This window comes from Lissotriton helveticus, chromosome 9, assembly GCF_964261635.1.
Source record: "Lissotriton helveticus chromosome 9, aLisHel1.1, whole genome shotgun sequence".
NCBI lineage: Eukaryota > Metazoa > Chordata > Amphibia > Caudata > Salamandridae > Lissotriton > Lissotriton helveticus.
The window spans coordinates 109,839,522-109,866,520 of record NC_136070.1 but is presented as its reverse complement, the minus strand read 5'-3'; the positions used below and the strand labels follow the sequence as shown (position 1 = coordinate 109,866,520).

Here is a 26,999-nt window from a genome sequence, read left to right as displayed (position 1 = left end):
AATAATTGTGGCATGTCAATAGTCTTCTTTTTCCACCTTTCAGAGCTCTAAATCTCTGTTGACGTCGAATACCCAGGAGCAGGATCCCGAACCGAATCAGGTACAATGATTTTCTTACATGTCCACTTCACAAAAAGCTACACAACCATGCATTAAACTTTGAAAAACGTTAACATATTTAGAAAAAATCCCCTGCCACCTGATGGCAGTGTAGCCCAGTCTGCAAATATAATCATTTGTAAAGTGGCCTTTTGAATCAAGACCTTGCTTTTTGAATTCACTTTAAAAAAAATCGAACAATCATAGTAGCATAAATCATGCTCCACGCTGGTAGTTCAGAACAGAGGGTCCACCTCACCAGGAGTAGGAACCCCACAGACAGGAGACAGAAATAGACACAACCTGCATTGCTGACACTGTATGCCACCCCTAAAGAAATGCATGAGCGGTGGGGTACATATTTTCATTCCCATCTCTCTCTTGGAGGTGGAGATAACATCACCTGTTACACCCTTTAAAGCATATGTACTCTGAGCTGAGTTAAGGGTAAGGAATTAGTAACACTGCAAGTCGATTCAGCAGAATGCAGGGGAAGCAGAAGAGACATCGCATACCCATCCTTTCACCTAGGTACATTTCACCAACATCCAGTGGTAGCAGAAAAGACATGATATACCATCCTTTCACCTAGTTACGTAGCAGGAAGTGGCATCATATGATCTTTGACACTAAATCCTCCCAGGAGGTGATGCAGGGAGAGGTGTGGCGCCGCGGCCAGGGCGACTGACGCTGGAATCTGGGGATCACGGTTCGATCCCCAGCGCCGGCGGCAGGTTAGCCCAGCACCATGTGACTCTGGGCAATAGCTTGCTTAATCTTCCCGACGGCGCCTAGAGACCCTTGCGGGTGATTGTGCGCTTTACAAATGTGGATTATTATTATTATTATGTCACATGACCTTAATCCTGATAACATCACCATAATAGTGAATGGTGACGTTAAGAGCCCATTAATCACGCTATTATGCCATCACACAACAGACACTAACACAAATAAATGTCATGATATAAATCACCTACATTTTAAAATGATGGTGACATAATAGGGACATTACAGATTTCTTTTTATATTCTATTTGTTCAAAGAGGGGAATATAGTGCCACAGAAATTCAGAACAACACTGCAACCAAATTTATTAATACTGCAAACGATTATGGTTTAGTGGTTCCCCAGTCTATATTCCAAGAATAAAATGTCCTTCTAAATTACAGGGAGACATACAAAAAATCTATTTTAAAAACAATAGTGGTTTTGTCCACCTCTGTTGTTTCATGTAGCCTAAATATAGATTGTTAACCGTGACTTAATATTCATTATCATAGTTAATACATTTGGATTATGATCACTTGTAAGGCATTATGCTGTGACCTTTTATGTGGCAGAACTCCTGATCACAAGCTAGATGATCAGCTGTTTGGTGGCACTGTGGGCAAGATGACAGGAACAGGGGTGCATAACAGGTCACTATCCAGATGAATCATCCTGTGCATAACGATCTGCTATGCAATGGGCAACAAAAAAACACGCCTGCAGGTATTAGCGTTCATTCTACTGCAACTAGGTCTTCTACTTCTGCTTTATCTAGAGGTGTCCTTATAGTAGACATTTGTAAAGTGGCAACTTGGGCCTCCCTCCACACTTTTGCAAACAACTATTGCTGAGACTCATAAGTAAGGTGGGACAGTGACTTAGCCCATTCTATTTTGCAAGATTTTTTGGTATAAGCTGACAGGCACCCACCTCCGAGTGTGGATTCATTTAAAAAGATGAGGAATCCACAGATAGATGTATCCATTAGAAGAACAAGTTACCTTTGGTAGCGCTTTTTCTGGTGGAAATGGTATCTACCTATGGGTTCCTCACTGACCCACCAGCCTCCCACTTGTTTGTCTGCATATGCCAAAAGCTTTTTGTATATTGTGTATTTTATTTTTCTTTACAAATATGTGTGTGTGTGGTTGTGGGTGTGTGTGTGTGTGTGAGCGGGTGTTCATATATGTCTTAATAAAAGTCTTTGGTTTGAAGTATGCTGTATGCTTTTGAATGGGTGATGTTAGTTTCACCCCTTTGCCTCAAAGGTATGAGCCAAATGGGTGGAAACTGACATCAGCACACCGATGAAGGTTTCTTATGACTTCGATGACGTTACGAGGAGTCAAGTGCGGAGCCATGGGCATTATGATGCCCTTAGTCAATGTGGGGCAGCTGGAAAGAAAAGTTCCAGCGGAATGCTTGTGCATTGGCATATTCAAAAGGTGAGGAATCCATAAGTAGATACTGTATCCACTACTAAAAGCATTACCGAAGGTAAGTAACTTGTTCTTCTGGACAGGCCTAACCCCCCGAACTGATTCAGGGCATGACACTGGTGTTTCAATCTCTATCCTGGGTTTCAGTGAGAAAGACTCTGAGACTCCTTGATCTCATGACCTCGTGCAACCTGCTGGTGATACTTGCCCGCTGGCATATGAGGCTGTGCAGTGGGAACTGAAGATCCAGTAAGCGCAGCATAAGGGGAATTTTACAACATTGTCCATATCTCTGAGGGAACTGCAAAAGATCTACAGTGATGTATAACAAACCATGATTGTGTCTGTGGCAGACCCCTCTTGCTCCGCCAACCAGATCTCACAGTGACAGATGCTTTGCACCTGGAATGGGGTGGCCATCTCGGAGAGAGGGTGATCAGAGCACTCCACCAGAATCCGGACTCCACATTAACCTTATTTAGCTTCAGGCGATCCAGCTGGCATTAAAAGCCTTTCTACCCTTCACCAGGGTAAGGCTATTACAAGTGTTCATGGACAAAACCACCGCCATTTGGTACTGCAACAAGCATAGCAGTGTGGAGTCGTGGACCCTTTCTCAAGAGCCCCTGCGTCTTTGGGCTTGGCTGAAACTACAGGGCATATTCCTGGTAGTTCAGCACCTGGCTTGGTCTCTGAACGCACAGGTAGCCAAACTCAGCTGAAGATGCCTAGGGGATCAATGATGACGTCTTCATCCAGAATTGGCGCATGGTCTCTTTATGTAGGAGGGGGAGAGCTCTGGTTAGATCTGTTAACTCCAGCCAAGAACACGCAATATCTGGAGTTCTGCGTGCTAGAATTTCCAAGGCAGCTCTCGCTTGGAGATGCTTTTCACCTCGGTGGAGCTCAAGCCTCGGGTACTCCTTTCATCCATTACCACTTCTGCCCAGAGATCTCAAGAAGATAAGGTATGACCGGGCTCAAGTCATCCTTGTGGCTCCAGGCTGGGCACGTAGAGTTTGGAATGTTGAGATGTTGAGCATGGCCATCGGTCGTCCGATCAGGCAGTCCCTTCAGGAGACTTCTCTGTCGCAGCAGTAGGGAAGGGTTCTCCTCCCAAACCTGTCAACACTCCATGGAGATTGAGTGAAGACAGTTGATAGCTTTTGACCTTCTAACCACAGTCTGCAATGTTATCTTGACAGCCAGGCGCCCCCCCCCACCAAAACAGTAAAAACCTGCCTTCTGTTAGAGACATCTAGCCGCAGATTCCTTAACTTATGAATTCTTCACTGGTGCCAGTCTGCATCCGGAAATCTGTCAGAAGTACCTCTATGCTCCGGGGGACAGTGTCGTATGGCATCATACAGCTCTGTGATGATGTCTACTGTGGTCATGAGGTAAGGGGAGCCATATAAGTCCACTCCGGCGCACAAACGTCTGTTTCTTCTTTTCCGTGCTGAAACACAGACCTGTAGAAACGGTTCCTTGGGTCATTTTTTCTTGACCTACTTCAACACCTGGTTTTGATGGAATAGTGTGCCTTTGTCTTATGTCGACAGGTTTCAACCCTTGTGGGTCTTGTAGCCAACATATGTCGGAGATGGACCTGCATACTATTTGTATGTGGTATTTAGTTGAGCACCACGACGCTGAAGATTTTGGTTCCTGACAAAAACTAAAACTGAATTTGTTGAAGGAGTTGCATTTGAAGTTGATGGTGGCATGTGTAATGCGATACTCAGAGGCTTTCCAGCCTCGGTCTTCATCTTCCAGTAAGAGCATTTTCAGGGTTGATCTAGGAACCAAAGTCGGTCTGGAGGATGTTGTTCTCCATTGAAGTCAAAAGTTAAGTGCAGTTGGAGTCTCAGCCTTCACTGCGTGGAGATTCCTGGGGCTTTTTTATGAGCCCTTGCAACACTTTGCACCTCTGGTGCATCACTTTTGTGACGCACCAGCTGCGTAAAAAATAGCCTTGTTGCACCATATTTAAAAAGTGATGCATCTAGGTAGATGCGTCACTTTGTAAACCCCTGCTCCAGATATACCTGCGCCAGGTATAACCCCTTCCATACTCATGACGAGCTCAGCTCGTCATGCAGCACAGTGCTCCAATGCTCATGACGAGCTGAGCTCATCATGACCACACCCGTTTTTATTGCTGTCCAGCACAGCAGAGGAAAATCTCTTGCAGGGATGTGGATAATGTATGCAGGGAGCCGTTCCGACGCAAGAAAGGGTCGTAGAAGTGACGGAGTGACATCTATAAGATGTCACTGGGTTACTTCTAGGATGCAAATGTGTCAATATCTTATGCCTGCCTCATGGCAGGTGTAAGACTGACGCAGGCACATTTCACATGGGACTTGCCCATGTGTAATGACCCATTGCTGGAGTTGAGTCACTTTTGTGACTCGCTCCAGCAATGCGCCATTTTTGCACCTACAGATACATCTGTAGTACTGATGAATCTGTAACTCCTTGAGACATTCTGCGTCATATTGTAAATATGACGCATCATTGGTGTCGCGAGGGCACAATGAAAAGTGACGCATCGCTGTTTTCTCACAGTGATGCATCACTTTTCATAAATGAGGCCTTTCATCTTCCATGGCTCCTCCCTCTCGATGGTTGAGGAAGCTGTACACGACTCCGCACCACATCTCCCTGTGTTTCCAGGGACCGGTGTGTCGATGGCTCAGATGAGAAAATATTATGATTCCTTCCACCTCATCTTTGGGACACCATCTCCCTCTCCAACACCTCTAGGCCCCAAGGAGGTGAGGGGGCTCCGTCTGAGTATTTGTCCTCAGTGACGGTTGAGCCATTGGAGTCAATGGATCGACGCCGGTCAACGGCTGGCGTTGCTTTGGCGCTGGCTCACAGCCCTTCAGGAACTTTGTCTAGGATGCCGGTCTTTAATCAACCGAATCCGACATTGACGTCGGCGAAACCAGGCAAAGGCACCTCTCCTCTCCTAGTCGACGTTTTGATGGTGCTGCTCCGGTGTCATACGGTGTTGGCTATACAACCTGAGGGGATTGTACAGTTTATGGCCCCTTTTCAGGGAAAGGCATTGGTAGGTCCACCTGTATCGACAAATGTGTTTTAGGTGGAAGAGAGCTGGGTTACAGCTCTTGATGAGGCTAGTGGGCTGGATTTTCTGCCAGCCTTGGGGTTGCTTTTTCCCCGTAGTCTTGCCATGGAGGCACGTTCTTCCTTTGCGTACCTGAGGAAAGTGGCTGCAGTTTTAGGCTTGTCACTGCCCATGGTGCAGAGGTCTACAGACCCTTTGTTCAAATTCCTTTGCCAGGGACAGATGGGAGAAGAGCCTATTCTTCTGTATCATGAGGCCCTATTTGATATTTGTTTAAGGGCCTGGGCAAAGCCTGAGTCGGGGTTCTCAGTAGTCTGTGATATTGCACATAGGCATTTACATACCCCTGGGGACCCAGTTTGCATAGACATCCTTCCACTAGTGGCCTGGTGTCTCAGGCTGCAATGTCTTCTCAAGATGTAGATTCTACTCCTAAGACTCCGGAGGTTAAGGATGCTAGGGGCCGTGATGCTTGTGGTAAACACATATTTGCTTCAGCCAGCTCAGCACTGAGCCACCAACATGTCTTATGAGTTGAGGCATTTTTCCCATGCTTTGCTAGACTCTTTACAGAACATGCTCCCTTCTCTAACCTCCGTGCTGAGATAGGCAAATTGATTAGGAGTAGGCTAGTTGATTGGAGATGCTCAGCAGGCTGCTAGGCTTACCATAAGGTGTGGCATGGACATGATGGATTCTGTATGTCGGGCCATGGCATTTGCTGTGACGCTAAGGTGTTGGGCTTGGTTGGCATCTTCAGGCTTTTCAGAAGCTGTCTAGTTGGCTTTGGTTGACATACCATTTGATGGTGACAATCTTTCTGGGGATCAAGCAGATGCGGTGTTAAGGCGCTTCCATGGAAGGGGACGAATTACGGAGTCATACTCCTACATTTTCTGTTGCTATGTTACTTTGCTTGTCCCTAGGCTTGGGATATATACTTTTGTTGGCCAAGGAGTATCCTTATTAGGACATTGTATATGTCCAGCTTCGGTTTCAGTACTACCACGAGTACTCCGGTGGGGAGCGATGGTTATAACCTCAGTTCCGTTTTCTTCTTTATTTGTTTATGGATGTAAATGACTGAGGGAGGTTTCCTTTGTTCCCTGGGCTCTGAGGATGAGCTTTATGCTCAAGAGGCTATCATTAAAAGAGGTGACTTCCTGTATGGAAGTGGATATGTTGCATGCTTCTTCGAAGCAGTTCAGTATGCAAGTTGCATTGCTTTCTTCTTGAGTGTTCTTTTAGAGACATATGGTTATGACAGTTTTAAGCTGGGGTATAGTGACTCTTTTGTTCTACTCTTGGAGTAACTGGATGCTTCAGCAAGCTGAAGTATTGATCTGGCTCAGAGTATCTGCTTGTATTATTTGCATGTTGTTTGCTCGCAAGATCTTCCTTCATGGCAAAGGACGAGTGTCTAGTGAAGGCATAAATATTACTGCAACTATATGCAATACTTGCTCCATATTGTGGTGCTGTAAATTGGCAGCCAAAAATGTATAATACATGGGTTGGGCCAACTTGTCCCAAAACCAATGTGATTTTAATGGCTTACTGTCCTTTACCTCAGACAATATTAACTAGTGTGTCGGGCCATTTTGGTCTCCAACAAGGCCACCAATCATCTATAAAACTCCTGGGAGACACTTTTATAATTGGAGTTTTTTTTTTACTTTATAGTAAGTTTTTCTTCTTCCTATGATAGTCTTGATATACGAGGTTCTGTCGAATCGACTTTACCTGCCTTCTGCATTAGATGTTTCTATTATTTTCTGCATTCCTCAATTCGTGAGGAATTATGACTGTTGTTTCTTCTGGTGTCAGTTATTTATGATACCATTTGTCAGACAGCTTTTTCTTACAGCAAGTCACCTACGGTGCTGTGTTAGTGGCGTAGGACCCTTTTTTCACTTGATTGTGTATTTTTGCTGAACCTCTGATTTCAGAGTGGCTATTTGTATACGGTGTATACATGATATAACGTGCCACTGTGTTTCACATAGTGGTTGAACTTACGATCATATTTGTCTTGTATCCCATGTGTGCTTGTTGTTGACAAGTGCACTAAAAGGTGTGTTACCATTTCAAAATTATTATATAGCACTTTTTGGGAATGTTTTCTTGTTCTAAGGTATACGGAGTATATACACGTGTTATGCATATTTGTTCTTCGAAAATAAATAGAAAAAGAAAACTGAGGTTTTGATCAAAGATGTGGTTGCGTCTCTTTCTGGCTTGCCTTGGCGTTTCGAGCTTATCTACGGCTTGAAGTTGTGTTCAGTCTTCCAGAGTATGGCACTGACCGCTGTATGAGGGCAAGCTTTTTAAGTCCTGGCGGTCTGGCCAGTGACATTTTGTGAATTTACAGGCCAGTTTCTAGTGACACAATTATGTCTGTATACATATTTCACATGGATACATCTGCCTGTAGATTCCTCACCTTTTGCATTACCCTTGCGCCAGCTTCTACAAAAATCTTTTTTTAGCTGTCCCAGGTCTAGGAGGACGTCACAATGGCACGGCTCCGCTCCCGATTCTGTATGATGTCATCGGAGCCATAAGAAGACCTCGTTGGCGTGCTGACGTCAGTTCCCTTTTTTCCGCGCAGTCGACGTGTGAGTTTTTTTCTGGGACTCCCCGTTTTCTTCATTAATTCTTTGTTTCTGTGTTTCCCTTGCTATAACTGTGTGATGGCTACATTGAAGGAGTCAGGATTCAAGCCTTGCAGAGAGTGTGGGGCCATATGTCCATCACAGACCCTCACGACGATTGTCTCTGGTACCTGTCAACGGATCACGACGTTAAAGGGTGTTCTTCCTGTCGCAAAATAAATCTGAAGGTGCTGAAGGAACCTGAGGCAAAGCTCTTCATGGCATGGGCACAAAAAGAGAAGAGAGGATGCAAGAGATCCAGGTCGAGGTTGTCGACCTCGCACACATCGAAGTCTAAGAAACAAAAAAAGAAGCACCAACGTCATAAATCTTCGAAGGGAAAGGCTTCAAGGTCGGTTTCTCCTGTTCTGTGGAGTCATACGAAATATGTCATCTTGCCGTCACCTTCTTCTTCATCGCAGATGTATCCGGCTCACTCTCCGACGCTGAGAGATTCACTGGCACCCAGGGATTCACAGCTCAGAGGGAGTCGATGTCCCCCACATCGCAGCCTCAGCCTGCCACATGACCTCGGTCAGATCCAGGCCCAGTGGTTCTGTATCCACCCGCCCCGGTTCTAGGAACAGATCTGTTGCATTTCCTAAATGCGATTTTTGGTGTTTTTGCCAAGGCTGAGGTCAAGTCAAATATCTTGACTGAGGTTTTGCATTTACCATCTTCTGTAGTTGAGCCATTGCTGCCTTTCAACAAGGCTTTACCAGAGCCAATCTTAGAGGTGTGGCAGAAGCCCTTATCTGCCCCTGCTCTATCAAGGACAGGGGTCAGACGATATAAGGCTGCACCCGGGGATCCTGCCTTTCGTACTACCCACCCTTCACCAGATAGCTTTGTGGTTAAAGCCTCTTGTTCGATAAAGCAAACTGCTGGGTCGTTCCCCACCTCCCCAGGGGATAGAGATTAAAAAAAACTGGATCAATCTGCAAAGAAGGCTTTCTACTCTGAGAGCCTGGCTTTGAGGCCTACAAATGCCACATGCCTGTGGGAGAGGTATATCCATGCCTTTATGGACTCTGCTAAAGAGGTGGCCCCTAAATTGCCTGAGATTGACCATGGTCACTTCTTGGAGGTTTTGGCAGATACGCCGGCTGCATCCCATCAGGTAATCCAGTCTGGGCTGACTCTATTGCCAGGTTAATGGGCTCCTTTGTGGCTACCAGAAGGCTCAGGTCTTAGGGGTTCTCTCTGGATGTGCAGGCCACTCTACTTGTTCTGCCTTTCGATGGGTCCAGGATTTTTGGAATGAAAGCGGATTCAGCTCTGCAGTGTTGCAAGGATAGGTGGGCTACTGTGAGATCCTTGGGCTTGCAGTCTCAGTCTAGGGGCTATGGATACAGGAGGTTTTGAGTATTTGGAAAGGCAGCTTCTTTTCGAGGCGTCAACACCAGCAGCAGCAGATACCTTCTACAAGACATATAGAGGAAATGGTAGAGGCCACCTGAAGGAGCCACCAGGCAACAGCCTTCCTCCTCCTCTCCTGTCCCTAGCACCGGAACTACAGGAAAGCAGCTCTATATGGCCCCATCTTGAAGCATGTTGGTCCGGTAGGAGGCCAGGTGTCCCATTTTCTATAAAATTGGAAATATGTTACATAGGATCTTTTAGTTATGAACCTTGTAGAAAATGGATACCCCCTTTTTTACCTAGAGATTCCACCCCCTTACCCTCCTTGCCAGGGCTGGTGTTTGGAGGATCATCTGCTGCTCCTGCAGCAGAAGGTTCTGGCCTTGTTACAGAAAGGTGTGATAGGGTCAGGGTTGCTACTCCCGGTATTTGCTGATCCCCAAGAAGGACGGTCACTTGAGGCCAATCCTAGACATCAGGATTTTCAACTATAATCTCAGGCAGGAAAAGCTCAAGATGTTGACCCTTGCTCAGGTTTTTCTGGTGCTGCAACAGGAAGACTAGATGGTGTCAATCGATTTGCAGATTGCGTATTTTCATCTTCCCATCCTGAAGTCACATCGGAAGTATCTCCGTTTTGTGGTGGGGTCTCAACACTACCAGTTTGTGGTCCTCGAGTTTGGGTTTACATCCCCACCACAGGTCTTCACGAAGGTGATTGCAGTGGTAGCAGCTCTTATCAGGAGGTTAGGGATTCCTGTTTTCCCCTCTCTGGATGACTGGCTGCTCAACACAAAGTCACCAGAGTTGGTGCTGCATCATCGGCAGGTAACAATAGGGCTGTTGTTAGACTTGGGTTTCTCGATAAATGTACCCAAATCTCACCTGGTGCCTTCTCAGCACAACCTGTTCATAAGGACAGTACTGGACAGTCCTGTGTTGAGCTTGACATTCTGGAAATTATTCCTTTGTTTCACGATGCAGCTTTGTTCCAGTCCTGAAGGTCCTACGCCTGCTTGGTCTGTTTGTCTACTGGATACTGTTGGTCAACCATGCACACTGGCGAATGAGGGCACTCCAGTGGTGCCTCCGCAGGCAGTGGGGAGAAGGTCAGAATCTTCAGAGACACTGCAGCGGGGTTGTCTTGGTGGAGTGTTTCAGACAACCTATCTCAAGGGAAGCCTTTTCAGACTCCTCCATCAGTGGCCACAGTGATCACAGATGCCTCCACTCTGGTGTGGAGAGCTCATCTGGGTATCTAGAGGTCAAGGGTCTTTGGTCTCCAGAGGAAAGGTTGCCTCACATCAACCTTCTGGTGGGCAATATTTCTGATGGAAAATTATTTCGTAGCCCGTCACGCCAACGTGGACGACGTCACAGAAGCACGGCATCGCACGCGGCTCCGCTGACATCACTGAATCCATAAAAGAACCCCGTCAGCATGATGACATCAGTTCCCTTTTTTCCGCGTCATCGACGCTAACGTTTTTTTCTTGGGATCAACATTCGCTTGTGTGTTACTTTGTTACTGTTACTTGTTTCGAGTTAAAACTTGTTTCCTTTTGACATGTCATCGAGGAAATCAGGGTTCAAGCCCTGTGGGGCATGCGGGAAGTTGATGTCGATCACAGATCCGCATGAGGACTGCGTTTGGTTCCTTTCATCTGACCACGACGTCCAAGGATGCCCCAGCTGTAATAAAATGAACCTGAAGGCGCTGCGAGAGAGAGAGACAAAGCTACTTGTAGCTAAAATGAAGGAGAAGAGGGGTAGGAGACGTTCGACATCCTGTTCGAAGTCGAGGTCGGCTTTGAGACATGCTTCTCGATCTAAGAAGAAGCACAAGAAGAAGAAGCATGGGTCACGATGTCACTCTGGAAAAGAGTCAGATCCGAAGTCAAAGTCTCTGAGGCATCTACATCGGAAGGACTGTATCTCTCCTTCTCCTGTTCCATCGAATCCGGAGTCGCAAGGTGAGCCTTCTCCTGAGGCTTCTCCGGAGCATTCCCCAGCGCCGGCTTCGAATCCTTCTCCGGCGCCGTCGCACTCTCCATTTCGAGAGGAGGTTGACGCTCCATTGCCTGAAGGGTCTTCGGCGCCGATGGATACGCCCTCGTGTCCGGTTGCCCCGACTCCTATTGTACCACGACAGGAGCAGCCTATGGGTCCATACCCACCCTTTCCAGGCCCGGGGCAAGACCCGATACATTATTTGAATGTGATGTTACGGCATCTTCCCAAGAGCCATGTACCCCTCTGGAGCACCTTTTGGTCCCATGGGTCCAATGGCCTATAATCTGGGTGTTCCGCAGGCTTATGCACAGGCACTGTTTTTGCCTTTTATGCCGGCGTCGCCCTCCTGGAATTTCCCGGCGCAGAGGTCATCAACGCCGATACCATCTTCTCCGGCTCCGGTTCCATCTCGTCCTCGTACATTCCAGACTGTGCCCCCGGATCCGAGCACGATGCCGGCGCCGGCTCCATTGGAGTCGGTTATAGCTCCATCGACGCCGATCCCGAGGATGAGGTCTAGGCGTGAGGCTCAAAGACTATTGGAGGAGCAAAGGTATCAAGCAGAGGAGATGGAGGAGGGAGAATTGCAAGAGTCTGAGGACTTGTTTGAAGAGCTTAAAGAGGCAAGTGGTCTGGAATTATCTCCGGAGTGGGAGCTTTCTTCGACTCCTGATGTCCCATCAAAGGATGTTGTACAGTATCACATGGTCATTAGAAAATTGGCTGAGCTCTTGGATTTGAATTTGCCTACTGCAGAGTTTAAATCTAACATCTTAACAGAGGTGCTTCATTCCCCTTCTTCGGTTGTAGAGCCAATGCTGCCATTTAACGCGGCTATTACTGAGCCAGTTTTGGAGGTGTGGCGTAAGCCCTTTTCTTCTCCTGCGGTATCAAGGACTGTAGCAAGGAGGTATAGGGTTGCTCCTGGGGATCCGGACTTTTTGTCTTCACATCCATCTCCTGAGAGTCTGGTAGTTCAGGCAGCCTGCTCCAAGAAATCTACCGGAGCCTTTACTCAGGTACCAAGTGATAGGGAGTCAAAGAAATTGTACCAATCAGCAAAAAAGGTTTTCTAATCGGCCAGCATGGCTTTAAAATCTACAAATGTGACATGCCTTCTGGGGCGTTATATTCACGCTCTTATGGACACCGCAAAGCAGTTGGTTCCAAAGATATTTGTAGAGGATAGGCAGAACTTCAGTGAGGTTCTAGCAGGTACGCAGGCTGCCGCTCGCCTGGAAATCCAGAGTGGTTTGGATACGGCGGACTCTGCGGCAAGGGTCATGGGTTCATCTGTTGCCACTAGGAGGGCTGCTTGGCTGAAATCTTCTGAGTTTTCTCCTGATGTGAAGGCGACTTTGATAGATCTTCCTTTTGATGGATCGGGTCTGTTTGGCAAGAAGGCAGATGCGGCCTTGGAAAGGTTCAAGGACAGTAAGGCGATGGCTAGGTCTCTAGGCCTACAAACCAGAGGATCTTCAAACAAGAGATTCAGAGGATTCGGAAGATCTTCCTTTCGCTCTTACAAACTGCTACAGCAGCAGAATTCCCTGTACAAATCTTACACGGGCAGAAACAAGACCCGTGGTCAAGGTTGTCAGGCCTCCTCTTCCTCCTCCTTTTCTTCCTCTTCCCACCCCCCTCCTGCCACAGCAAAGTAGCCCTAGATCCACCATTCTGGATCATGTTGGTCCTGTGGGGGGTCGGCTGACTCAATTTCTGCAGGATTGGGAATCGGTCACATCAGACCTTTGGGTTCTCAATCTTGTATAGAATGGGTATGCTCTTCCTTTTCAGGAATTTCCCCCAAATTATCCTCCTTGACAAGGATTTTGCTCAGAGGACCACCTACTTCTCCTGCAGGAGGAAGTCCTGGCGTTACTGAGAAGAGGTTCAATAGAGGTGGTTCCGGAGCAGGAAAGGGATGCTACTCCCGGTATTTCCTGATCCCCAAAAAGGAGGGCAGACTACATCCAATCCTGGACCTCAGGATTTTGAACATCTTTCTGAAGCAGAAGTTCAAGATGCTCACCCTTGTGCAAGTTCTTCAAGCTCTGCAGCAAGAGGACTGGATGGTGTCGATCGACTTGCAGGATGCGTATTTCCACATTCCAATCCTGAAGTCGCACAGGAAGTATCTCCGATTTACTGTAGGATCGCAACATTACCAGTTTGCAGTTCTTCCGTTTGGTCTTACTACTGCACTTCGAGTCTTCACCAAGGTTATGGCGGTGGTGGCAGCCCATCTCAGGAGGTCGGGGATTAAAGTTTTCCCCTATCTGGATGACTGGCTCATCAAAGCGGAGTCGCCTGAGAAGGCGCTTCATCATCTGCAGATTACAACTCAGTTGTTGTAAGGTTGGGTTTCTCAATAAACGTACCCAAATCTCATCTGGTGCCCTCTCAACACAACCTGTTCATAGGTGCGGTACTGGATACCACTGTGGGTCGGGCATTTCCTCCTCCACAAAGGATTCTCGACATACAGGAAATGAGTCCTTTATTTTACAATGGAGTGGTTGCTCCAGTCCTGAAGGTCCTTTGTCTTCTCGGTCTAATGGCTTCCTGTATTCTGTTGGTCAACCATGCATGCTGGCACATGAGGGCACTCCAGTGGTGTCTCCGCAGGCAGTGGTATCAACACAACGGAGATCTCAGGGAGTCAGTGAGGATCTCCAGAGAAGCTGCGGCGGATCTATCTTGGTGGAGCGTGGAAGGCAATCTGTCTCAAGGAAATCCCTTTCATCTGCCTCTATCGGTGGCCACAGTGATAACGGATGCATCCACCCTAGGGTGGGGTGCTCATCTGGGGGATCTGGAGATCAAGGGTCTTTGGTCTCCAGAAGAAAGGTTGCTTCACATCAACATTCTAGAGTTGCGGGCGATACGTTTGGCGCTCAAGACCTTCCTCCCTTCCCTTCACGGTCAGTCAGTTCAAGTCCTAATGGACAACACTACTGCGATGTGGTAGGTCAATAAACAGGGAGGAGTGGGTTTGCATTGCCTTTGCAGAGAGGCTCTGCGTCTCTGGTCCTGGGTTCAGAACCATCAGATTTGTCTGATGGCAAATCGTCTGGCCGGAGTTCTGAACATACGTGCAGACAATCTCAGTCGGCAGTTCTCAGCCGACCATGAGTGGATGCTTCATCCGGAGGTAGTTCGTCACGTCTTTCGAACATGGGGAACTCCTCAGGTGGACCTGTTCGCCACTCTTGAAAACGGTCACAGCCCATCGTTCTGCAGTCTCCAGTATCCGATGAAGGGAGCTTTGGGGGACGCGTTTCAGTTGAGTTGGGGCTCACAACTCCTTTAAGCGTTTCCTCCCATACCCTTTATTCCTCGGGTTCTGAGAAAGATTCGCCAAGACCGGGCCCAAGTCATATTGATCGCTCCGGATTGGCCAAGAAGGGTGTGGTATACAGATCTTCTCCACCTCCACTCCGTCTCCCTCTGAGGGCAGACCTCCTCTCGCAGTCGCAGGGGCAGGTTCTACACCCCGACCTCCAGAGCTTACACCTTCATGCCTTAAGATTGAACGGGGCAACCTGAATTCTTTTTCTCTCCCACCTGATGTGGTGGATGTTATTTTATCAGCCAGGCGGCACTCCACCAAGTCTATCTATTCTTATAGGTGGTCCAAGTTTGTTTCATGGTGTGGAGAGAAGTCCATTGACCCCTTGAAGGCTCGATTGTCCAACATTCTTCAGTTTTCTCTCTCTTTGGCTCAGCAGGGATTTGCTGTAGCGACAGTGAAAGGTTATCTTTTGGCTTTGTCGGCATTCCTTTGCCTGCCGGACCAGCCGTCCTTATTTAAGTCACCTGCTGTTTTAAGATTCTTAAAGGGTCTTACGAATAAATTTTCTTCCACTCCTTTTATTGTGTCTAATTAGGACTTGAATCTTGTCCTTACTTTCTTAATGGGTTCACCTTTCGAGCCCTTGCACAGGTGTCCCTTGAGGTTGTTATCTTTTAAAACGGTCTTTCTGATTGCGATAACCTCGGCAAGGAGGGTAAGTGAGCTTCAAACTCTAAGTTCAAAACCCCCGTTCTTGTCTATTCATGCTGAAAGAATGGTACTCAGGACCAGGGCTGCTTTTCTGCCTAAGGTGGTAACTCCCTTCCATCTGGGGCAGTCCATTACCCTCCCTACCTTCTATCCTCCCCCTCACCCTTCCAAGGAGGAGGAGAGACTTCACCATCTGGACCCTAGGAGGGCAGTGAGCTTCTACCTTGACAGAACCAGGGAGTTCCGAATTGATGACCAACTCTTTATGGGTTTCGTTGGCTGCAGAAAAGGCAGAGCGGTGCACAAGCGCACGCTGTATGGATGGATTGTCTTGTGTATCAAGGTATGCTACTCCATGGCCAGTAAGGAACCTCCAGAAGGTTTGAGAGCTCATTCTACTAGGGCAAAGTCATCTACATCTGCCTTGTCTAGAGGTATTCATGTGAAGGACATTTGCAGGGCTGCAACTTGGGCCTCCCTCCACACTTTCGCAAAGCATTATTGTTTAGATGCAGAGGTGAGGAGGGACGGACACTTTGCTCGTTCCGTCCTCCAGGACTTCTTGGTATAGAAGGGTGGACACCCTCCTCCGGGAGTGGGACTGCTGTTGGAATCTATTCACAAGGTAAGGAATCCACTGGCAGATGTATCCATCAGAAGAACAAGTTACTTACCTTCGGTAACCCTTTTTCTGGTGGATACAGTATCTGCCTGTGGATTCCTCACTGACCCACCCGCCTCCCCATTGTCCACACATGTATACCTATAATAGTTGTTATTGCTTTTGAGCATGTTGTTTTTAAGGCAATGTCTTGTTTTGTTTTGCTCTACTGCATTGTCTTCATACTGTGTGGGTTACCTTGATTATTTTGTACTGTGTACACTGTGTATATATATACTGTTGTCGGTCCGTCCGTGTGCCTCGAGGGCACGGAAAAAAGGGCAGAACTGATGTCATCACGCCGACGGGGTCCTTTTAGGGATTCAGTGACGTCAGCGGAGCCGCGCGCGATGCCGTGCTTCTGTGACGCCGTCCACGCCGCCGTGACGAGCTACAAAAGAATTTTCCGAATGTTGCTGACGCAGGGGATATTCACAAGGTGAGGAATCCACAGGCAGATACTGTATCCAACAGAAAAAGCATTACCAAAGGTAAGTAACTTGTTCGTTTGGCTCTCAAGACCTTCTTTCCCTCCCTTCGCGGTCAGTCAGTACTGCGATGTGGTATATCAACAAGCAAGGAGGGGTAGGATTGTATCGTCTCTGCAGTGAGGCTATGCGGAGCTGGTCCAGGGTTGAGGACCACTAGATTTGTGTAGTTGCAAATCATCCAGACGGGGCGCTGAACATGCTTGCGGACAGTCTCAGTCGTCAGTACTCAGCCGACCATGAGTGGAGGCTGCACCCGGAGAGGATTTGCCACATCTTCAGGTTGTGGGGGTCTCCTTGGGTGAACCTGTTTGCTACTTGTGGGAACTTGTACTGGCCGTCATTCTGCAGTCTCCAATATCCGACAGAGAGCATTTGGGTATGCGTTTCAACTGGCTTGGGGCTCAGAGATTCTTCACGCATTTCGTCCCATACCCTTGATCCCTCGAGCTCTGAGAAAGATTCGCCAAGACCGGGCTAGGTTGATCACCCCAGATTGGTCAAGAAGGGTGTGGTGTACAGATCTTCCCCACCTCTCATCGCACCCTCTGCTCCATCTCCCTCTCAGGGTAGACCTCCTCTCGCAGTCGCAGGGGCAGGTTCTACAACCACACCTCCAGAGCCTGCACCTTAATGCTTGAGATTGAATGGGGCAACCTGAGGTCTATCACTCTCGCACCGGATGTGGTGCATGTTATTTTATTGTCCAGGAGGCACTCCACCAAATCTGTCTATTCCTCTAGATGGGCCAGGTTTGTGAGGTGGTGTGGAGAGAGCTCTATTGATCATTTGAAGGGCCATTTATCATATATTCTTGGTTTGTCACTTTCCTTGGCCCAACAAGATTGTAAAGGGCTACTTGTCATCCTTCCTTTGCTTGGTGGACCAGCTGTCTTAATTTAAGTCCCCCATTGTCATGATGTTTGTCAAGGGCCTTACCAATAGGTTTCCTCCCACTCCCTTCATAATGCTTCAGTGGTATTTAAATTCAGTTCTTATGGGGTCTCCTTTTCAGCCTCTTCATAGTTGCCCTTTGAGGCTGCTTTCTTTTAAGTCTATTTTTCTGGTGGCTATTACCTCGGCCAGGAAAGTGAGTGAGCTGCAAGCTCTTAGTTCTAAACCTCCTTTTACTACTATCCATGTAGACAAGTTGGTTCTTAGGACCAGGGCTGCTTTCCTGCCTAAGGTAGTTTCTTCTTTCAACCTGGGACACATTGCCTACCTTCTATCCTCCCACTTACCCTTCCAAGGAGGAGGAGGAGAGACTTCACCGCCTGGACCCTAAGAGGGCAGTCAGCTTCTACCTGGACAGGACCAGGTTCTTGAGATTGGACAATCAGCTCTTCGTTGGCTATTTGGGGAAGATGAAGGGCAAAGCCATTCACAAGAGGACGCTGTCATCTTGTATATCAAGATACGCCCTGGCCATGAAGGAGCCGCCTGAAGGTATCAGAGCTCATTCTACTAGAGTAATGTCTTCCACATCTGTTTTGTCTAGAGGTGTCCCTGTGGTGGAAATGGGCCTCCCTCCACACTATCGCAAATCATTACTGCTTGGATTCTGAGGTGAGGAGGGTTGGCCATTTTGCACGGTCTGTGCTGCAGGACTTTTTGGTATGAGTAGGTGGACAGCCCCTTCCGGTAGCGGGACTGCTGTGGGATTCAATTCAAAAGGTGAGGAATCCACAGGCAGATGTATCCATCAGAACATGTTACTTACTTTCTGTAATGCTTTTTCTGATGGATACATCTGCCTGTGGATTCCTCACCCTTTGATTCATCACCTTTTGAACTACCCCTGCGCCAGCATACCATGGAAACTTTTTTTCTAGCTCTCCCACATTGACGAGGACATCACAATGGCACAGCTCCACTTGCGACTCCGTATGACATTGCCAGAGCCACAAACAGACCTTGTCGGGGTACTGACGTCCATTCCCTTTTTTCTGCGCCGTCAACATGTAACGATTTTCTGGGACTCTCCATTTTCTTCACAGTTAGTTTGTTATCTGCTGTTTCCCTTAGTGTAGCAGTGCTATGGCGATATCGAAGAAGTCGGGGGTCAAGCCCTGCAGAGAGTGTGGGGGTAATATGTCTATCACATACCTCCATGAAGACTATTTGTGGTGTCTTTCTTCAGACCACGACCCCCGGTGATGTCATACGCAGTTGCGAGTGGAGCCGTGAGATTGTGATGTCCTGGTCGACGTGAGAGAGGTACAAAAAGATTCCTGTAGAATGCAGGTGCAAGGGTAATTCAAAAGATGAGGAATCCACAGGCAGATACTGTATCCAGCAGAAAAAGCGTTACCAAATGTAAGTAACTTGCTCTTCGGTCATGTACGTACCATTTTGCCTGTATGTCTACCCTAATATGTACTATGAAAACCACATCATTTCTACTCTGTAAACATTGTGAAGTTCTCTAATGCTTTCGGGTTAAGTTTGAGCTATATAAAACTTACCAAAGTTACCAAAGATAATTAATTTGTTCATTCCCACTCAATGGAACCATTGTTAGCGAACCTTAGCTAACAGAAGATTGGGGTAAAAAAAACAATACATTTCTAAACTTATGGCTTGGAGTTTTCACATAGCTCCTTGATGCTGATTTGTAGCTCACTGCAATATATTAGATAGGATTGTAAATTATTAACTGCAAGTAGCAAATGGAGTTCTGAATCAAAAGCAGCAACCCACTGAACTAACAACGTAAAATACAAATCTGTACGCTGCATGTTACATAATGTGCTGACAGACTTCTAGCTGCAGATTCCTTACCTTTGAATTTTCCAGACGTCAGTCTGTATCCAGAAACTTTTGCTGAGCAATACCGCTTGTGCGCGACATCGGGTGACTCCATTAGGCTCCACGTGATGTCGTCGGCGTAGGTAGTGTTGGTTATGACTTTGGGGTGCCTATAGAGGCTCCACCCAGGCACCGATGTCAGTTCCTTTCTTGCCGGGCCAGTTAAGCGCTGACCCGGAAATAGCTACCGCTCTGCCACTTTCTGGCAAGCTTTTTCCCGACTTTTGGCGAACTTTTTGAGATATGACTTTGTGTGCGAGGGATGTCAAGTAGAAAGACAGGTTTTAAACCATGTGAGACTTGTTCCCGCATCATGTTGGGTCACCAATCCCCACCGCATATGTCTGTGGTGTCTTGAATGCGACCATGATTCGAAGTTGTGTTCAGACTGTTGGGTGATGGCCCCAAAGACCTTGAGGGAGCGAGCGATGGAGTTGCTCGCGGCCTGGCAGTTGACACGGTCAAGAGAGACTCCGAGGAGGTCACGGTTCTGATCGTGGAAGATGAGGTTGCAGGACCCCTCATGGAGCCCTAAGTCCTCTTCCTCCCATTCGAGGACATCTGTACACTCGGGGAAGAGGCACAAGAAGTAGAAGAAGACCAAGCAGACTTCGTCTTCACCTCAGTTGGCGTCCGTCGTTGATAAAGGTAAGGAGAACCAACATTCAAGGCACGGCTCTGTGGAGCCAGAGTTGACTCCGTGCCTCCCACCCTTTCCGGGAGCCAGAGCGACTCCTGCTCAAATTAAAGAGTTGTACAAGGCCATGAACTTAGTATGTGAGCAGAACGACCCTGCATGTGAGCCTTCGGGCCATGTGGGGTTAGTTGGTTCCCCATTGGGTTTGACGCCGTTGCCTCCGGCCATTGTGCCGGTGGGGCCTCAGAGTTCCGATCCCGGTTCCGGGTCATGCCAACACGACCTCCTCTGCCGTTGAATCTGAAGCCGTGCCTGCGACATCGCCTATGCCTGTCAGTGGTGCATGCCCCTCCCTCATCCCCAATGACAGGGAGCCGGAACAGCGTCGAGTGATGCCCATTCCAATGTTGACAGAAGCCAGGGGTTTCTATGTCGTCGCCTGAGCACTTTGTGAACTTGCTGGGTTCAAGAGAGGAATGGGAGGAGTCTGGAGACCCACTAGAGAACCAGGTATGGGGAACTTAGGGACTAATCTCCTGACCGAAGTGCTTAAACCTGGGGCTTCCATCTGTGAACCTCTATTGTCCTTTAATGAGGCACTTACGACGTCCTTCTAGGAACATGGTCCAAGCCTTGCACTGGGGCTCTTGTTAATAGGATGACTGAACGCCGCCATCGCCCAGTTCCACAGTCAACACACCACCCCAGAAATTTTGGTGGTGCAAGCTCTACTTCCCAGGACGCATTCCCTTCGGATCCTACGGATAGGCAATCCAAGAGACTAGACTCATTTGGGAACAAGGGGCCCGATGTAGGTCGGTCGGTAACGGCCGAAAATCGGTATTTTCGGCCGTTTCCGACCGGTATTCAGTAATCGGTATGTAGGGACACATTATTTTACAGATTCGGTAAATTTACCGATCGGTAAATTTACCGAATCTGTAAAATACCGATTCGGTATTTATACCTATTCGGTGATTTCGATATGTAGGTGGGACTCTTCTGAGTCCCACAACCCTTACCGATTCGGTATTTTACCATCAAATATATTTGATGGTAAAATACCGATTCCGGTGTGCATGCACATATGTGCATGCACACCTGTGCCATATGACAGGCAGACCTGTCCTGAGGGCAGGTATGCCTGCCACATGGCACCCGAGCCTCTTTTGGGGGTGCCAGAGGGTGTCAAAGTGACACCCCCTGCACCCTTGTGTGAATCTGTATTTACCGATTCGGTAAATACCGAATCGGTAATGCCCATTCATTCCTATGGGCTTCATAGCCCATAGGAATGAAAGGGCATTACCGATTTTTACCGAATCGGTAAAAGGAACATCTGGATGTTCCTACATATCCACCCCATAGATTTACCGATTTTTAATTACCGAATCGGTATGATTCAGTAATTTAAAATCGGTAAATCTATTTTACCTACATCTGGGCCAAGATGTTTTCATCCTGCAGTCTGGCATTGCGGTAGGTGAATACCTCTTGCCTATTGGGCCGTTTCTCCCAATCTCTTTGGGAGACAGTTGCGCTGGGGCTGCCACAAGTTTCGGGGGAGGCCCAGGCTGTGCTCTCCCAAGCTGTCAAGGACGGGAGAGAAGCAGCAAAATTCGCCATACGGTGTGGATTAGATACAGCCGATTCGCTGGGCAGGTCGATTACAACAATGGTGGTCTTGAGGTGCCACGCCTGGCTTCGTACAACTGGCTTCTCGGGGATGCCCAAGTCAATTTGATGGACATTCCCTTTGATGGAACCCACCTTTTTGGGGAAAAGGCAGACTCCGCCCTGGTCAGGTTCAAGGACTCTCGAGCTACGGCTAGATCCTTGGCCCTATCCTCCACTCCTCGAGGCTAGTCTTCCTTTCACTCCTTTCGCGGCAACAGATGGAACGGGTTCCCAGCCGCGTCAGCCCTGTCCTAGTCACCGCCCCACTCAGACTACCCAAGCTGTGTGTGGACGTGGACGCGGTACATTAATTTCTAGGATTGGAGGCCCGAAGTCCTCGACCACACTGCCCCAGCAGCTACAGTGTCCAAGCACTCCTAGGCTAATTCTGAAGGACCGCATTTCTCCAGTGCTTGGGAGAATTTGTCACCATATCCCCCGCTGGAGATCAATAACATCAGAAAAGTGGGTCTTGTAGATCGTCCAGAAGGGCTATTCTCTTCCTTTCCTTTCTTTTCCTCCTACTATTCTGCCAAGTCAGGAATGGCTGGTGAAGGATCATTTAAATTTGCTCCAAGAGGAAGTTACACCTCTTTTGGCCAAAGGAGCTATAGAAAGGGTCCCAGTTTCAGAAGTCGGCAATGGCTGTTATTCCTACTACTTTCTGATTCCGAAGAAGAACAAGGGGCTACGGACCATTTTGGATCTTCGGACCGTCAATCTCTTCCTCAAAAAGGAGAAATAAAAAATGCTCACTTTGGCTCAGGTCTTGTCTGCCCTAGACCAAGAGGGCTAGATGGTTGCATTGGACCTGCATGACGTGTATTTTCATATTCTCATCCTGCCGGGCCACAGGTGTTCAAGGTAGGCTGTACGCACTTTCAGTTTACCGTGCCCCCCTTCTTCCTTACCAGTGCCCATTGTGTTTTCACCAAGGCGATGGCGGTGGTTGCAGCTCAACTGCACAGGTTAGGGGTGTCAGCCTCCCCTACCTCGATGACTGGCTGTTGAAGGCACCTTTAGACTACTGTGGACCTCCTGCATTCGCTGCCGAAGTCACACTTAACTCCTTCTCAGACTCTCCCTTTCATCAGGGCTGTTCTTGACACAGTGTAGTTCCGGCTTATCCTCCCGATCAGTGAGTCCAGAATATTCAGGCTATGATTCCGTTATTTCAGCCTCTATTCTGGATTTTAGTGAGACTGACTGATGCTGTTGCCTCATGGCCTCCTGCATCCCGTTGGTAAGACACGTGAGATGGCATGTGCGGGCTCTGCAGTGGGACTTGAAGTTCCGATGGGCCAGCACATCGGGGAAATCTCACTGATGTGATTCAGATCTCAGAAGGAACTGCGAAGGATCTGCAGTGGTGGTTAAAGAACCGAGATTGGGTCAGCGGCAGACCTCTCCCCCTTCCCCAACCAGACTTCACAGTTGTGACGGATGTGTCACTTCTGGGATGGGGCGCCCACATGGGAAAGATGGAGCTCCAAGCTATTCGCTTGGCATTGAAATAATGGCTTCCCTCTTTCAAGGGTAAGTTGGTGCAGGTGTTCACGAACAACATTACAGCCATGTGGTACTGCAACTAGCAAGGCGGGTGAGGTCATGGACCCTATTTCGAGATGCTTTGCATCTCTGGACATGGCTGGAACAGCAGGGCATAACCCTGATGGTACAAAACATGGCAAGTTCTCTGAATGCCAGGGCAGATGATCTAAGCCGTTGATCCCTGCCGGATCACGAATGGCGTCTCCAGTCAGATGTTGCACAAGGTCTCTTTCAACAGTGGGGAGAACCTTGGATACATTTATTCGCCTCCGAAGTGCTCACTCAATGTCAGTACCACTAGTACCCAGGGTTCTGAAGAAAATCAGGAGCAACTGGGCCCAAGTCATTCTTGTGGCTCCGGACAGGGCAAGGAGAGTCTGGTATCCAGAGCTTCTGAACATGAGTATCTAACCTCCGATCAGGCTGCCCCTTCGGGAGGATCTTCTGCTGCAGCAGGAGGGGAGGGTTCTCCTCCCGAACCTGTCAACTCTGTGCCTTCATGTGTGGAGATTGAGCGGCGGCAGTTGATGGCTTTTGACTTTCCTCCTGAAGTCTGTAATGTTATTCTTGTGGGCAGGCAGCCCTCCACTAAGTCAGCATACGCCTGCAGTCGGAAGAAATTTGTATTTTACTGTACAGGAAGGTCAATTGACCCTCTTTCTGCTCCTCTTTCTGCTGTCCTTGTATTCATTCTAACCCTTGCACAGCAGGGCTCTGCCTTGAGAACTCTTAAGGGTTACCTCTCTGCTCTGTCTGCTTTTCTTGCGGCTGCCAGACCAGCCTTTAAATCTCCTATTGTAAATAGATTACTAAAATGGCTGGCTCACTTATTTCCACCCACACCCTTTATTATGCCGCAATGGGACCTTAATTTGGTCTTCACTTACCTGATGTGCGCTCCTTTCGACCCTTTGCACAATTGTCTCCTCCGGCTGTTGACCATCAAAACAGCCTTCTTAGTGGCGATTACATCGGACCGGAGGGTGAGTGAATTGCAGGCATTATCCAGCTTGCCTCCTTATCTTATATTCTTTAGGGAAGCAGGGAATCATTTTTACCAAAGGTTGTGACCCTATTCCACCTGGGTCAGTCCATGAATTTGCCTACCTTCTTTGCTCCCCCACATCCCTCTAAGAAAGAGGACGTCTCCACTGCCGGGGCCCAAAAAAGAGCGTTGTCATTCTAGTTTGACTGCACAAAAGAGTTCCTGCTGGATGACCAACTCTTTGGGAGCAAAGAAGGTAAAGGCAGTGTAGAAAAGAACCATCTCTCGCTGGGTTGTTCTCTGCATTAAAATCTGTTATGCCTTGGTGAAGAAGCAGCCCCCTGAGGGATTAAGGGGCCACTCCACCAGGGGAAGGGCTGTGACTACGGCCTAGCCTCTGGGTGTCCCAGTCCAAGACATCTGTCAGGCAGCGACGTGGAAATCATTGCACACGTTCACAAAACATTATTGCCTTGATGGTGAAGTGCGCAGGGATGGGCACTTTGCCCGTTCAGTCCTGCAAGACCTCTTAGTCTAGGTCATGAGTCTGCAACCCACAGCCGGGATGATATGGTTTGAGTATCTGATTCAAAGGTAAGGTATATGCAACTAGAGGTTTCTATCAGATTAACAAGTTACTTACCTGCGGTAATGCATTATCTGATAGAGACTCTATCTAGCTGCAGATTCCTTACAGCCCCACCCATGCCTCCCTGCTTTGCGGACTGATGTAGTAGGACTAGGGTTGCTCCCCTTTTAGGGTCCTGGTTTTGCACATGAATATGTCAGTCAATTTGTGGCTCTGCGCTTCTGGCGTGGAAAAAACAAAAAGTAGTTATGTTTCATTCCTGGGTGGGGCCTATAAAGGCACTGCAACGTCATAACTGACGCAACCAATGCTGACGACATCACGCCGAGCCGAATGGAGACCCCTGACGTCGCGCGCAAGGGGTATTGCTCAGCAAAAGTTTCCCGATCCGGCCTGACACCCTGGCAATTCAAAGGTAAAGAATATGCAGCTAGATAGAATCTCTACCAGACAATGTGTTACCCAAGGTAAGTAACTTGTTCTTCAGGAGTCACATTAACCCTCCATGCCACTTCATGAATCAAAACTGTGATTAGACAAAACACAGATCTCTCTAGCAAGGGCATTACCCACCAGAGGTACCATTAGTATTAATTCGCTAAGCACACAAAGATATCTGCTGCAGATGTCTTCACTTTGAAAGATAATCTTAAATGCAGACTATTTTTGCTCGATTATATACGCCAGAACAGAATTAATGTCACATTTGACCCTGTTGCCAATTTGCTTGTGACAGAGGTTTAAAAAAAAGTAGAAGTTAACTGTCAGACTTCGCTTTTGATTGCTCTGTCCTTCGAGACTGCACTTCTTTACACTGATTCACCTTGACCCTCCAATGTATGGGTTCCTGGAGTGAATTTTCTCCAGTTCCAGCACTGGCTGTCTCTTCTCCTTGGTTTTGTTTTTCCTGCTTATGTAAGAGTGATGTAACCATCATTAGTGCCCTGCAACGGTGGCGCAGGAGCATAAGTGTCTTGCTGTACCCTAATTATGGCTTTAGAGACCATGGAAGAGGGGGTGGGGGAGAGGTGGCTCATTTTGCTTACTTACATTATAGATCAAGGTTCCTTTTCTAAGCTGTGCACACATTTGTCCATTTTCTACTATAACACTTTAACCCCTTCCCCGCGGGGCTAATTCCCCTGCTGTGCTGGGGGAAGGGAGGGGCTCGCACAGCACGTTGGTGCTCGTGTCGAGCTCAGCTCCTCACGCAGCACGGTGGCACTGTGCTCATGACGAGCTGAGCTCATCATGACCACGCCCGTTTCAATAGAACGCTCAGTACAGCGGGGGAAATAGCCATAAGTGTGAGCCCCGCGCGTGTCATGACGAGCTGAGCTCGTCATGAGCACGAAAGGGGTTAAAGCTTACTTTTCTCAAGATTTCACAATATTATATGAAATGTCCAATGTTTAACACACAGGCACATGCAACTCGGATGCATTACAGCAAAAGACACAGATGCAGGCGCATGCCCGCACATGCGCCCAAACATTCAAAAACACACACACACACACAGACTCACACCTCTGCACCTCTTTTGTCCTTTAGCCTTTGTATACATGTAAGCCGTTCCTGCAGCACTGATGCACTGACTTCACTAGGAGTATACACATATCAGTATTATAATCGTTTTTTTATGTTTGAAAATCTTTATTGAAGAGCAAAAATGGTAAACAACCTTAGGCATCAGCAAAAGAGAAAATGCAAAAAACAAAGTCTTAAGTAATGTCATTGCTAATGTCATGGCAGAGAATAGCATTTTCTGGGATTTTAAGGCTATAGGGGAGGGGGGAGGGAGGGGAGGGAAGAGTAATGCTACGACAGGATAATATTATAAAGAATCGCAACTAAAGCTATGAGAAGAAACATTCGACCATACAACAATATACATTGTATAAAAGCATTGTAATATAAGAAAATTTCAAAAAACATCAAGTAAGCAAAAAGGAGAGAGTATGAGTCCTTCAAGGAGGTTTAACATTCTCTGAGGTGGTATGATTGGGTAACTTACGAGCTAATTGGTCTAAATATGTGGTAAGAGGTAACCAGTAAAGATCCACATTGCGTTTTGGTTTACAAGAAGAAGCAAAGGCAACATCAAGTCTGTGAACATGACATAAGGAATTCCTCTCAGGAGCTTTTTTTCTCGGCGTCCTCCG

General features: G+C 47.8%; 1 protein-coding gene across 8 annotated transcripts in view; it reads left to right on the top strand.

Moving 5' to 3' along the window:
* The window catches only part of LOC144780983 (uncharacterized), a 1,867,627-nt gene that overhangs the window by 1,814,800 nt on the left and 25,828 nt on the right, over positions 1–26,999 (top strand). For all 8 annotated transcript variants that reach the window (XM_078659579.1, XM_078659581.1, XM_078659578.1 and 5 more), the window contains one exon: positions 44–100. In XM_078659579.1, coding sequence (XP_078515705.1) covers positions 44–100 — 57 coding nt within the window. The remainder of the gene's footprint in view (positions 1–43; positions 101–26,999) is intronic.